The sequence below is a fragment of the Oratosquilla oratoria genome, chromosome 19 (assembly GCF_046742065.1).
Source record: "Oratosquilla oratoria isolate Oo_2021 chromosome 19, ASM4674206v1, whole genome shotgun sequence".
NCBI lineage: Eukaryota > Metazoa > Arthropoda > Malacostraca > Stomatopoda > Squillidae > Oratosquilla > Oratosquilla oratoria.
Genome location: NC_134795.1, coordinates 17,508,397 through 17,524,136, shown reverse-complemented (window position 1 = coordinate 17,524,136; position 15,740 = coordinate 17,508,397). Strand labels below are relative to the sequence as shown.

Genomic DNA, 15,740 nt, shown 5'->3' with positions numbered 1-15,740 from the left:
ACCAAATAAGTGAAGCAGCCTTGCTGTGGATGTATTGTGTACTGCTTCATTGCCTCTCATCCAGGACAGTGGGCAAGAGACAGAGATGACCCTTCATTCACGAGGAGGTAAGATGAGAGGGAGGAAAAGGTGGTGGATGGGAGTAGAATGAGTGGGAGTGAGTGCGTACCTTTTGACTTGGCTATCCCCCTTATAAGGGGGGAAAAGCCCTTGGTATATAGATAGACCACAGTATTTGGGTTACTAAAGAGGACAGATTACATTGACAGAGGAGATCTCTTGATTAAGGATAGGAAGGCTTCAAGAAGTAATGAAAGCAAATTAAGAAAGACTACATATCTACAAGTACATATCTATCTTTATTCAGTGAAGTTGGGAAATCTTATGGGAGGCTTTATTGAGAGGATTAGAAGAGGAACAGGGGGAATAATCAGTGAGGAACAGTGTGGGTTTAGGAAAGGTAGGAGTTGTGTGGATCAGTATTTTGTGGTAAAGCAGATATGTGAGAAACCTTTAGCAAAAGATAAGGATGTTTTTGGGATATTTATGGATTTGGAAAAGGCTTATGACAGGGTAGACAGGAAGGCACTGTGGGAGGTTTTGCAGATATATGCAATTGGGGGGAAAGCTGTTATGGGCAGTCAAGAGTTTTTATGAGAATAGTAGTGTGTTAGAAATAGAAATGGAGAGAGCTAATGGTTTGAGGCAAAGGTGGGACTGTGACAGGGATATGTCATGTTGCCATTGTAGATTTGTTTGTAGTCTACATTGGGTTTGGAGGCACTGAGACAAATGAAGTTGTGGTTTGTTTTCTTTTATCTCTCTATCTAGACTGAGCTACATCTTACTCAAGGAAAACATTGGCGGATGCCAATGATGCTATTTTACATACAGATTCAAATGGTGGCTGTTGCCAAATAAAAATGTTGATGTAGAATTTATTCTCTACTATCTATTGCTTAATTTACTTCCACAATGTACAATACATGAACTGAGTATGGACACTCGGTATTAACACAGAGTTTATATATATACAAGCAATGGAACACATATTGAAAATTATATCAGTCATATGACAACTTGCAGTTGGCAATGGTAGCTGCAAGTGACCTTTTGTGCTCAGCCAAATGACCGTGGGTGAGGTCCAACACAATAAGGTGTCCCACATAAGTTTTCTGGAGAGGTCATGATCTGACGTCATATAGCTAAAATGCATGCATGTGTTCATGTGCACACTGGACATCTAAGGGATTGAATATTTTATTCAATCATCTTGCAACAGATGCCCAGTTCAGCTACCACTCACTGACCACAGTGAGGTTAATGCTCAAGGAAGATAAGAAATAATACAAGAATTTTGGACATACAGATAAATACAAATAGTGTTTGAGCAATTGTGGTATTGGGAAATACTGATGATTAAAATAAAATTCACTTAATTCACAGGTGGAAGTAGATATAATTTCTGTTCACCTAGGCAAAAAGTAATTTTATGAAGCTGTAGTTTGACTGTGAAGGTTGTAACATGGGAGAGGAATAGGAGTAAGCAGTGAAGAGGATTGATGATGATCCTCCATTGTAGGGACTAAATGAACTGATGAAGGAACAGTCTCTATGTCAACACCATGGGGAACTCTTTTGATATGATCTTTGTGCAATATGGTCTCTGTAAGATTATGCAACCTGAGTGCTTTGACTTTGTTATTTGACTCATGTCTAATGATACGATAGGGTCCAGAGAATTTAAAGGAAAGTTTCGAGGTGGGGGTGTGGTTGAGGGTGTAAACAATGTCTCCAAGTTCAAAGGTACAAGCTCTGGCTGATTTGTTATGCAGACAGACCATTTCATCCTTAGTCAGTTGAAGAATACTATGGATTCTTTTGAAAATATTACTGAAATCTGCTACCTTGACCGTGACATAATCAATGAAATTGTAAATGGGAGGTAATTCTGAAACAAGGTCATATAGTCTCTTGTCTGAGCCAAAGAGGACAAAATGAGGTGATTCCAATATTGGCCTGTTAATGCCACTGTTAATACAAGCTTGAATCATGAGGACATGTTCCTCCCAAGATGGGTGAAAATCAGAAGGAAGATGTCAAAGAACATTGAGAATCTTTCTATTCTGGCATTCAAGTAAGCCATTTGAACTAGGGTGCTAAGTAGTAGTATTACATTTTGTGATCTGAAAGTAATTACAAATATTTGAAAGAATCTCATTGTTGAACTCAAGTTCCGTTGTCAGAAATCAGAGTTTTGGGGTTAGTAAAGGGGCATGTGAGTTTGTGAATAAGGGTCTTTGTCACATGTTGTGCTGTTTTGTCTGGTAGGGGGGAAAGAATGCAGAATCATGAAAAATGGTCAACACAGACAAAGAGGTATTGGTTTCTGCTGTGTGTAAGTGGTAACTTAAGGATATCAACAGCAACCATGCTGAATGGTTTACAAGGGGTAAAATAAGTTAAGATTGGAACATGACTGCTGATATGACCTTTGTGAGTCACACAAGAGTGACAAGCATCAATGTAGGAGTGTATATCCTTCCTCATGGTTAACCAAAAGTAATGCAATCTGGCTTGTGTAACACATTTCTCTTTGCCAGGGTGAGTGGCAATGGGGGAATTGTGTGGGAGTTTCAGAACTTTTGGAATGAGGTCTGTAAGGACTGGATTTCTCTCCATCTTCTATTTTTCTGCTTGTAGGAACAGAGAGGGGGGAGGGGATTGCTGATTAAGTGAAGCACCCTTGCTGTGGATATGTTGTGTCTTGATGCATTGCTTCTGACCCAGGGTAGTGGGCAGGATACTGGGATGACCCATCATCCATAAGGATCTAAGATGAAAGGGAAGAAACAGTGATGGATGGGAATGAAATGGGTGAGAATGAAATGGGTAGGAGTAGGTATATGCCTTTTGACTTTGGCTACTTCCCTGGTAAGTGGGAAAAAGTCCTTGGTATATCTAAAGGATGTGAAGAAATACAGTTTTCCTTATAGATGTATAAATACTTGAAATAGCTTAGAAGGTGATATAGCCTAAGTTGGAACAAAACATGAACTCAAATCTAAATATAATTGTAAATCAAAGATATAGACTAAGTTGGTGCTGTACATGAATTTGAGGCTAGGTTTGACAAATTGGAGAGTAGGAGATGGGACCCAACAACCAATGCTCTTATCCTGTATACTGCAATTAAGTAAATACATAAAGAATTTTTTCACTCTACTAGAATAATGACAGACAATTCTATTTAGCATAGAAGAAACTGTCACTCTCTCTTCATTACTTGATACACATAACTTTTGCCTCCAATTTGACTTCATCCTTGGTCTTTATCTTAAGTTTATTACATCCATCTCTGCTTTCCACAATTTTTTCTAGTCTCCTCACTCATTCTTTCCATATGCCTAAACTACTCTATCAAACAGATTTCTTTCTACCTCTGCTCTCTGCCTCACCACCACATGTACACCCTTGTAACACCTATTTCTCAAACACATCAAATGCTCTTCCTAAATCTATTTGATATAAGAGTTTGAGAAGTAAAACATTCAGAGTAAATTCATCCTTAACCTCTTTGGTATGATGACGCTTATGTAGGTGTCATGAGACGCGAGTGGGTACACGAGGATGCCGACATTGGCGTTTTTATTATACATATTTTTTATAGTTGTATATGAGTTACCCCCGGACTCTGTGAACTGGTCTGATCATGTTTTCTGTGTTTATTATTACTCAAGAGTAAATGAGAATGAGTAATACAGCAGTGACTTTATATTCTATAATGCGAGTAGTGTGATGCATCATACATATGGCATATACATACATACATACATATATGCTGAAAAGAATGGGATGGTGTATTGATTGTAATTGATATACCATCTATTTCATGATACCTCATGAGCCCATTACATAACATGTAAACCATAATACCATCCCACACTTGTTTCATAGCATGTTATATAATACCCTTGTTTCATGGTATGTTATATAATACCCTTTGTCCCTTGAATTAAATTGCCCAGACAAAAGATATTGACACCAAATACATGCCCTGGTATATATATATATATATATATATATATATATATATATATATATATATATATATATATATATATATATATATATATATATATATATATATATAAATTCAATCAGTTGTCCTGGGTCTCTTCCAGTAGACCCATGAAACAGACAACACAAATGTAAACAAGAATCTATCATGATTACAGCAGCAGAGAGCAGAATGAATAAGAACAAACTTAAAACTACAGAAGAAGAACTGAAGGAAATAGCATTTACAATAAAATGTGGAAAGGAACCTATTAATGGAGGGTAAATCTGATTGTATACTTTCTACCAGTATCCAAAAAATGCATATGAGCTAAATTTATTACATACATACATATACCAAAGGCTTTTTCCCCCTTACATGGGGGTCAGCCAAAAAGAAAAAGGCATAGAAATCACTCCCACCCATTTCATTTCCCATATATTCCACTTCCCTCCACCCTCCTCCCTCCCTCCTATCTTGGCACCTCCTGGATTACAAAATATAAATAAAAACTTCAATTACCTAAGTAGATGAAAGCTGGAGTTGGTGCCAGGCCATACACAATGAATCCAACCATACGACTCACACAGCCAGCTAAGCCCAGTATTCCATCATCCACCTTTAGCTTGTAGCTCAACAATGGCAGTACAATTGCAGTTCCTAAGGACATTCAAATTTATATCCATAAATAATTATTTGCACAAACAAGCACTTAAATATTATGTTTACATTCACTAGATTTAAGTAATGAACTCAGCTGATTACAGGAGCCACCACTCACTCAGGTGAAAAATCCATACACTGTAAACTAATGTTTCTTTCCCTATTATATGTAAATAAATATATAGGCAATACAGATTGAAAAACTGCCATGCTGAAGATCCATATAAGACCTCAAATATCCATCTGAAACAGAGCTTTCAGGGACAAAATTTTGGACACTTGACTGGTGTATGTCAGTGACTGAAATTGGTAGTGGAAGGGGAGCAGTTACTAGATGTCAGTTCTCCATGTGAACAAAAGTAAGAAATACTGTTGAAGTTCAAAGAAAGAGATTTTGGGCCCAGTCTGGAGAGCAAGTGTCCCCTTGGGGATCCACCTTATGATAGAGGTAAGGGGGTTAATGGGTTTTGAAAATGGCTAGCTTTGCTGTCCAGCTTGTAGGCCTAACAAATATAGGTACCTGTTTTTAGTCTTACAAGCAATCTTACAATGCTAATCTAAAATAGAAAAACAAAACACTGACCTACACAGATGAGCTGATGATAATAACCTAATACACCAAATACAAAACAGCAACTAAGAACACCCAAGCTTACTTACGCAAACTTGAATACTGACATAGAAACAAAACTGAAGGCTCACCCCATAAATCATTAGTAACCAAAGACTGTCTGTCCCTCAGGGCAGCACCTTCAGATGGAGGTAAAAGTGTTTACAATTTCTGAAGATGAGCAGCAGAGTTGATTCTCTCTGACATCTTGCATGCCCACCACTTGCAGGTCCTGACCAGCATATCAAATAAAATAATTTTTGTAGACATGTATCATTGCTAAAGTCATCTGTCCATATCACTTACCTATAATTCCAAAAACAATGTTGAAAATGCTGAGATTGATGAATTGAGAGTAGTTCCAATTAAATTTGGCCACTGTGTATAAGTAGTCTAGTCCACCAGAACCTGTATAGAAATAAAACAATTATACTTTTACTTCAAAACTTTAAAAGCTTATTCTGTTTATAACAATTGTAATCAGAAATATGATTTCAACATTATGTATTATAAAGTCTCAAATATCTGGTAACCATACATACATACATACATATACCAAGGCTTTTTTCCCCTTACTAGGGAGGTAGCCAAAAAGGAAAAGGCATAAAATCATTCCCACCCATTCCATCCCTGAAAACACTCCACACCCCTCCACCCTCCTTCCCATCTTAGCACCTCCTAGATGACGGGTCATCCCTGCACCCTGTCCACTGCCCTGGGTCAGAAGCAGTGTCGCAAGACACAGCACATCCACAGCAAGGCCGCTTCATTAAATCGGCGACCCCCCCTCTCTGTCCCCCCATATCTGGTAACCAACTGATCAAAACTCACACTCAACTAGAAAGTTTCCAGTCAACACCAATGAAAAAATAATTGCCAAAAAGGAAAAAATACGAGTATAATGTAACCAACAGGCCACTCATGCCATCAGTGTAAAAGACGTATAAAAAACTGAAGTGGAGAGGGTATAACTGAATTTGGAAAAATGGGGTGAGAACCAGGAGGAATAAGGAGATAAAAGGATGGGATGGAGTTGGGAATAGGTAATAAGGGATGACGAGTGGAGAAACTATGAGAAGAGAGAAGAGTATGAGTGGTATTAAGAAGGGGAAAGAGTAGAAGTGGTCTAGAGAAAGATAAAAGTGTAACATTTATGAAAGAGGATGGTTTCAAATACAGATCTCTAGCATTGGGATAGATTTACCAAAATACTTTCTATCATCCTAAAATACACTAACAATAAAGGAATTTGCCATCAAAATAATAAGTCTTATTAATCTATGTGTTTTAAAACATATGGTGGAGTTAAATAAATGGGATATAATGCACCTATAACATAACAATAACTGCACATTAGATATCTATTTTTGTATTTACTTAATTGTAATATGTGGGAAAGGAACTATGCTCATGAGGTCTTATCCCTTTTTCTCCATTAAACACAGCTTTACAATCATCTATGGCTTTAGACTCAATTATGGCTTTTTTTTAGACTAATCCATGAGTTGATGCATCTCTGTAAAAAAAAAATGCATTTCTTAATACCCTGCAGACAAGTAGCATTTTCTATATATCAAATATTTCTGATCTTTCCTAGTGACTTGTCTGCTAGGCTAGGGATCAATTTGCTACTTTTTGTATTCTCTCAATCTATCTATATCCTTCACTTTGTGCAGAGACCACACCAATGTTACATATTCTAACTATAGCCAGTTGCCTGGGTGCCATGGTGGTGGACTGACTGATTTATATGCTGATCACACACAGATGAATAGGGAAAGGAGAAAAAGGAATTGATAAGAGAGGTTTATCTATTTATCTATCTATCTATCTATCTATCTATCTATCTATATATATATATATATATATATATATATATATATATATATATATATATATATAATATATATATATATATATATATATATATATATATATCTATATATATATATATACCAAGGACTTTTTCTCCCTTATAAGGGAGTCAGCCTTGTCAAAAGGCACATACCCACTTCCACCCATTTCACCCCCATCCACCACCCTTTCCTCCCCCTCATCTTAGCTCCTTGTGGATGAAGGGTCATCCCTGTCTCCCACCCACTACCCTGGGTCAGAAGCATTGCTGCAAGACAAAGTACATCCACAGCAAGACCACTTCACTTACTCAACACTCCCCCTCTCTGTGGGAGTTAAAAAGTAGAAAGTAGAAACAGGTTGTCTATAAATATCTATCAACAAACAAGAATATCTGACCAACCAGTCAAGATATGAGCAGTCACGAGTTTTTAAAAGAGTAGTAGAGCCTGTGTTAGAATTAGAAATGGAGAGAGTGAGTGGTTTGAGGTAAAGGTGGGACTTTGCCAGAGATGTGTTTTGTCATCTTGGCTGTTCAATACATGGATGGGGTGGTGCAAGAGGTAAATGCAATGGTAATAGGCTGGGGATTAGAGATGGTTAAAGAGAATGAAGACAAATGGGAAATAAGCATGTTGTTGTTCGCTGACAACACTGCACTTGTAGCAAGATCAGAGGAGGGATAAAGGAAGTTCATGATGGAGTTTGGGAAGGTGTGCAAAAGAAGGAAGTTGAAGATAAATGTGGGTAAAAGTAATGTGATGAGACGTGAAAGGGGAGAGGATGGCAGCAAACTGGAAGTATTAAGAGAGAGAGACTGGAGGAAGTGGATAGATTTAGATACTTGGGGGCAAACGTGGCAGGAAAGGGAGGAGTGGAGGTGGTGGTAGAATGTAGATTGAGAGAAGCAAGTAAATGCCTTGGGGGATTAAAAAGTGTTATGAGAAACAGACATTTGGGAATGGATGCTAAGAGATTGTATGAAGGGGTGATTGTGCCAACAGCACTGTGTGGGGCAGAAACATGGAACATAAGAGAGGAAGAAAGGAAGAGTTTAAATGTGTTTGAAATGAAAAGCCTGAGAAGTATGGTAGAGGTTACTAGGCTGGATAGAGTAAGAAATGAGGAGGTGAGGAGGAGAGCAGTGGTGGAAAGGCAGTTGGGAGATAGGAATGATGAAAGAGTATTTGGATGGTTTGGACACATGGAAAGAAATGAAAGATTGGTAAAAGTGGTGTGGAAGGGAGAGGTGGAGAGAGTGAATATGAGGGGGCAACCAAGGATAAGATGGATGGATGGGGTATAAGGGACATTAGGAAAGAGGGGAATGTCTGTTGAGGAAGGAAGGGAGAAGACAGGAGATAGGGGTGAGTGGAGAATGGTTGTGTATGGATGATGCTGTGATGCATGGAAGGGAGTGGGTGGGGGATGGGGGGTGAGGGAGTATGTGTGAATGATATTTTGACACAGTCTGAAGGGATTTCTCCCCCTCTTCTCTTTTTCTGCATGAGGGGATGGAGAGGGGGGTTCGCTGATGAAATGAAGCAGCATTGCTATGGATGTGCTGTGTCTTGCTACATTGCTTCTGACTCAGGGCAATGGGCGAGATGTAGGGGTGACCCGTCATCCAAGAGGAGCCAAGATAAGAGGGAGGGAAGGGTGGTGAATGGGATTGGAGTATGTGGGGATGAAATGGGTGGGAGTGGATTTATGCCTCTGATTTTGGCTACCTCCCTTGTAAGGGGGAAAAAACCCTTGATATATGTATACTGGTATGTATGTACGTACCAGTATTACTGTATATTTCCAAATATCTAAGCCACAAACAATAAATACAACCTATTCTCTGTAACAGCTGTATGAAAAAAAGTACTGCCTGAAATAAAATCTACAACATGCCCATTACCTCTACATTAATTTTTAATATTGTATATCATTTACTCAGGGATTTAAAAAAAGAGCTTGTATGAAGGAGCGATTGTATTCATGGCACTACATGATGCAGAGACTTTGAATATAAAGGAGACAGAAAGGAAGAGTTTGAATGTTTATAAGATGACTTGTTGAGAAAAATGATAGGTGCAACAAGAATGGATAGTGAGAAATTTGGAGATGAGGCAGTGTTAGGGTGGGAAGGGTGCTGTCAGTTAAGATAGTTTAGAGAATTCTGAAGTGGTTTGGACATGTGAAGAGTGAATGAGGATGGACTATCAAGCAGTGTGTGGAAAACAGTAATGGATGGAGGTTCAGAGGAAGACTGAGAGTGAGGAGGATGGATGTGGTGAAAGGGGTGTTAGATGCACATTAAATGTCTGTCCACAATGGCAGGAATGCAAAGAGAGTAAGTGGACATAGAATGAATGGATGAAATGTTGATGTAGCTCAAAAAGATGTTCTCATCTACTTAATAAATTATTTTGAGTGAATATGGAGAGGTGAGGGTGACACCAGATGATGAAGCATTAAGGATAAACTAGTGTGATGGGGGACAAGAATGAACATTCATCTAGATGATTTTCTACATAAAATTGTACAAGTAAAATTCTTTGAACTTACTAAAGCAGATGACCAGCAAACATAAGGCAAACATGAGAAGCAGAATCTTTGATCTTCCTCTGTTTTCCCTCCATTTTACAGTTGTAACAAAAGTTTCTTTCACATTTTTCACATCAAACAAATTTGTGCACATATTTCCTGATTTCTCGGAGAGTTCTCTGGATTCAAGGCGATATCTGGATAAAGGTCCACGAGTATCTTCTATGCGTACAATGATGTATATAATGCAGATAAAGTGCAAGCCTCCAGCAATGCCATAAATGCCAATGTATCCCAATTTTTCAAATATTGGTTTACTGATGAAAAGTCCTACAGGGGCACCAACAAACATCATTGCATCCATGAAAGCAATTCGCATAGTTCTTGACTGTAGCTTTGTGAGGTCAGCAATATAAGAATATGAGGCCATTAAGAGTGTTGCAAAGCTTCCTGATAAGGCACGTGGTATACCTGCCAATATTATATATTCTGGGGACAGGTACCACACATAGGAGTTGAACTGAAAACAAGAACTGACATTAATTTCTTCATGTCTAATAAAAAGTATCAAGCTGGCAAACAAAGTATAGATACACATTTCTCATTACCTCATCTATACAAATATATAATTATACAACTTGAATGAAGAACAAAAAGAAATGATCAATCCTACCATGTATACAAGTGCTGAGAAAAAGTATCCAAATATTGGTAAGAGCATTGGAATCTTGCGCCCATACGAATCACTCCAGGAACCCATGAACAATGCAAACAGAACTGCTGGGATATTTTCTAGAAGATCCTTATACATTGAATAGGTGTTAGAAAGCTTCTGAACATTTTCTTGCTTCTCTTTATAAAATGTTAGATTGTTGCATATTTCTTCTGAATAGTTGAAATGAATTTCACAGACCTGATGATGCAAAATGTTAATAAATATCATGACATTGATTCCATGGAATTAATTAATCTGCAATATACCATATACACCTTTTTGATAATTCACACAGTAAAAGCTGCACATACCTTAGCAAGCATTAAATTTGTAGTAAAGACGGTCTGTATTGTGAATGAGAGAACAGTTAAAAGTATAATGGGCTCCACTGTAACATTACTTAAACATCTGAGGCAACCCTTTTTCTGTGGTGCTGATTCATTTTGATCATCCTCTCTTGGTCCTGCTTGACTTTCAAATAATTCTGATTCCACTGAATCACTTGCATTTTCCTCAAATTTAGCTGATGAGGAGCAAGCCTGACCATCAGTATCTACAGATTCCTCTGTATGATCCATGGTTTACACCTTCAGAATGATGTCTGAATAACTTCTCCACTTTATCCACCCTGAATATAGTCACATAATGAAATATTCTGAAAATAAATACAAACAATTATTCATACAGGTAATACCTTTTCCCTGAAGTTTCCCTGACTGGAAACATGCACTCACAAAGTAGGCCTACTTGACAAAGGGCTTTGGTCCCTCCCATAGATGTCTCTAGGAAGAAACTTTAAACTGTTGTCTATGTAGCATTCATGCGGGAATATTTAAATGTCACCAACTGAAAGTACTAGGACATGGGAAACAACTCTGGATTGTGAAGGTAAAGGAAACTTGGAGCTATTTAACTTCCTGATCACTTCTTACAAAGGACTTTTTCAAAGAAATGTACACACAAAGGAAATACAGAGGTCTTATACAAAATTGAGCATATCCTAATGTACCCTGTCCCAGTGTGACATCTTTGTTCAATCATGTCACAATCACTATTATTCTTGACCTCAAACATTTGCTAAAGTGGGATTTTTTCTGTTTCTCAATATATATCCATTTATATAACTATAACTTTTATCACCCTAGTTATTGGCCACCAAATGTTAGTGACCTCTCATATGACCTCAAAATATCTGAAGTCATATTTCCTGAACAGTTGTTCATATTGACCTTTAAATTTCAGAAACATGTTTAGGGCCCTAAAAAAAAAAAAAACTATAAACCATATTGAAGCAAATTTGGAGAGATGAGGGTGTTACGGTGTTACTTTGAATGTTTTTGTTGATCTCACAGAGAATACCTATATATATATATATATATATATATATATATATATCAATCAATCAATCAAATCAGCCATCCAGAGTCCACTGCTGAACAAAGGCCTCCTTCATAGCGTTCCATGATTCACACGACCGTGCCACTCTCTGCCACGTCACTCCTGCAAACTTCTCGATCTCGTCTCTCCACCTTCTGTCTGGTCTCCCTCTTCCACGCTTCCTATCAAACTATTTACAGCTTGTTTAGAAGATATTTTCAGAAGGTTGAGTTGGGAAAAGAAAGGTTTGAAGATTAATGGCGAATATTTGAACCACCTAAGATTTGCAGATGACATAATTCTTATTTCAGAAAGAGCAGACGACTTGCAAGATATGCTGAGCGATCTAAACAAAGAAAGTATCAAAGTAGGTTTAAAAATGAATAAGAGTAAAACCAAAGTAATGTTCAACACGAAAGTTCAAAGTAAAGAGAGTGTAATTGATGATGAGAGTCTTGAGAAAGTTGAAGAGTATAATTATTTAGGTCAGATGGTGAAGGTGACGAAAGATCATGATAACGAGATAAAAAGACGCATTACAATTGGTTGGAAAATGTTTGGTAAGTATAATAAAATCCTGAGAGGCTCTCTACCTTTATGTTTGAAACATAAAGTTTACAACCAATGCATTCTATCAGCAATAATCTACGGATGTGAGACTTGGAAGCTGACGAGGGCGATGGAAACAAAGCTAAGGACTGCACAGAGGAGAATGGAAAGATCAATGATGGGAATAACACTGAGAGACCGAAAGAGAGCAAGTTGGGTGAGAGAGCAGACTAGAGTGAAAGATATTGTGGAAGCAGTAAAAGAGAGGAAGTGGAATTGGGCAGGTAAGTTGGTGCGAACGACTGATGAGCGATGGAGCAAGTGTGTTACTGAATGAACGCCGCGAGATATATTATATATATATATATATATATATATATATATATCTATATATATACACATATAAATATATGTATGTATATATATATATATATATTGAAGGTAGAAGCATAAACACCAGACTCAAAGTGGGAGGTTTAATGCCCAACATTTCTCTCATAAACCTAGAATGGTTTTCAGGGATGTGATGAGGTGCTTTGATCAAAGAGCTCATTATACTGGCTGCTGCTGAAACAGGGAGAGGTAGTGAGCACTGCTGAAGCTGCCCAGGCTCCCCCACCCCTTAATGGCAACAAGAACCAGACAACTGGTGACAATCAAACATAGACATTTGCTCACAATGGTTCTCACATACATTCTTGAAATTCGCAAAGAAACATGTCCTAGGACTAGGACCGAAACGTCGGGCATTAAACCTCCCACGTTGAGACTGGAATTTACACTTCTTCCTTCAACATGGATTCTAGATTCCAAACCTTTACATATATGGAATATATATATATATATATATATATATATATATATATATATATATATACATATATATATACATATATATATATATATACACATATATATATATTATATATATATATATAGACATATATATATATATATATATATATATATATATATATATATATATATATAATTTCTGACCCAGAGCAGTGGACAGGATGCAGGGATGACCCGTCATCCAGGAGGTGCTAAGATAAGAGGGAGGGTGGAGGGGTGTGGAGTGTATTCAGGGATGGAATGGGTGGAAGTGATTTTATGCCTTTTCCTTTTTGGCTACCTCCCTTGTAAGGGGGAAAAGCCTTGGTATATGTATGTATATATATGTATATGTATATATATGTATATATATGTATATATGTATGTGTATATATGTATGTATATATATGTATGTATATATATATGTATGTATTTACCTAGTTGTATTTTGCGGGAAGGGGAGCTATGCTCGTGATGTCCCGCCTTTGTATCTCGCAGTGTCTAGTTTGTTTTTAAACTCATGAATGGTTTTTGCGCATACTATTTCATTGTCCAGTTTGTTCCAAGTGTCCAAAACTCTATGAGGAAAACTGTTTTTCTTCAGTTCTCTTCTATAGCTATGTTTTTTTATTTTCTTTCCATGTCCTCTTGTGTTTCTTTTGTCCCAGTTAAGTAAGTTCTCTCTATCGAGTACTTCTGTGCCTCTCATGATTCTGTAGATGTCAATAGGTCACCTCTCTCTCTTCTTTGCTCCAGTGTCGGTAACTCCAGTTTAGCCAATCTCTCCTCGTATGATAGGTTTGCAAGTGCAGGTGCCATTTTTGTAGCTGCTCTTTGGATTCTTTCTATTTTCTTTATATTCTTTTTGGTACTGGGGGACCACAATGTCGCCGCATACTCTAATCTAGGCCTTATCAATGTAACCAATATTTTTATTATCATGTCTTCGTCCAAGTATGTAAACGCCACTTTTATTGATCTTAGCAAGTATGTATGTATGTATAATGCCGTTACAATATAAGCTATATAAATAAAAATACCTAGAAATAAACTTCGCTTGCACACTTTCTTTACGAACATGATCTTCAACTTTTGAAATAAAATCATAGGCCACTTCCGTATGAAGCAACGAATAATTGTGTTATCTATTTGTCCTAATACAAAAATTACATTACTGTAACATGTCACGATTGAAATAATTTTCAATTTATCCATGGCAGTAGCACTAGCAATGGTACATTTTGTTTCTAAATCCTTGTTATACTAAGCAATTAACCTTGCTTTAATTTTAATCAAATTACTTACCTCGACAATACAATAGATATGTGGCTTCATTGCGATAACTTAAACGTTTTAGTGGACCATGTATGCAGTAACCTCTATTCAATAAACGTTACATGTATTACAACTAACTGTAATAACAGCTTAAAATACGAGCATCGCTGATTTGTTATCCCTTTGAGTCGGGGATGTCGACTGCATTTAGTGCATTAACTTACGTAACGTATTATTTACTATTCGCACTTTGAGCAAGGCTAATCCACGACTTCCCAGCATTTTGCATTTCCATGCACTGCACTGCATACGGATAAAGGCTACATTATATTCTAGCAAAACTGCTTGGCAAACTTTAGATGAATCATCTAATTTCAACAAACAACATTACCAATTTGACCTTCCCTCCAATATTCACTACTTCTTCACGATAGAAAGGCTGCCATCTTCAATACCGTAACACATTAGCTCTACCAATGCTTACCAACACAATAACTCTAACCCCACACCCGCACCCTCTGCCCTCTTGTTCAACTCTGTTCTATCTCCCAGATTTCACTACCACGGCGTCCCCACTCCCTACTCCCCAGTGCACTCAGTGCGTCGTAAAGGGGAGTTGGTCGACTTGTACCCTCTCCCCACGCTCTTCCTTTTTCGTTAATCCGGACTTACTAGACCACACTTCCTGAAGTTAATAGTCAAGAATGTCCATGTACTCCTCACATTTTGTGTATAAAGATCAAACGGTCATTTTATATGCGATGATACTGTAATTCATATTATATAAGAACCTATTATATATATATATATATATATATATATATATATATATATATATATATATATATATATATATATATATATATATATATATATATACTTTGTTAAGTTATACGTATTAAATGCCAGTCATGCATCATCACAGACGACGGATGGCCTCGAATCAAATGTTATATAATTGATTCTGCCGCTGCTCACTGTAAACAAACATGTTGCTAATGTACAGGAACAGTTTGTTGCCATGCACGCCAGCCACCGACCTTGGAAAGGAGCTCAAGTGTCCAGCTGGATTTCAGGGGCTCGTACAGGTACAGAGAGAACAGTTTAGGTTCTGACACATTGCAAATTATTTTGTTCCACAACAATGATGATTACACCGTGTAACAAAAAAGATAAAAAATGTTTGTGATTTTTTTTTTAAATCTTTTATTAGGTCGTAAAAATGAAGAAAAACATATTTTATGTCGCTAATCGTTTTTTAATAACAA

The 15,740-nt window shown here is 37.2% G+C and overlaps 1 protein-coding gene across 2 annotated transcripts in view; it reads right to left on the bottom strand.

The window, feature by feature from the left end:
• Positions 1-15,041, bottom strand: part of LOC143035761 (putative peptidoglycan muropeptide transporter SLC46) — a 28,734-nt gene extending 13,693 nt beyond the window's left edge. Inside the window, exons 1-6 of one of the 2 annotated variants that reach the window (XM_076202692.1) lie at positions 14,957-15,041; positions 10,749-11,092; positions 10,396-10,635; positions 9,744-10,242; positions 5,640-5,741; positions 4,583-4,720 (exon numbers count right to left, since the gene is read on the bottom strand). In XM_076202692.1, coding sequence (XP_076058807.1) covers positions 4,583-4,720; positions 5,640-5,741; positions 9,744-10,242; positions 10,396-10,635; positions 10,749-11,015 — 1,246 coding nt within the window. In that variant the 5' untranslated portion in view covers positions 11,016-11,092; positions 14,957-15,041. Of the gene's footprint in view, positions 1-4,582; positions 4,721-5,639; positions 5,742-9,743; positions 10,243-10,395; positions 10,636-10,748; positions 11,093-14,502; positions 14,652-14,956 lie in introns of those variants that run through there. The other variant, XM_076202693.1, reaches the window with a different exon arrangement.
• Between the last annotated feature and the right edge of the window lie 699 nt (positions 15,042-15,740).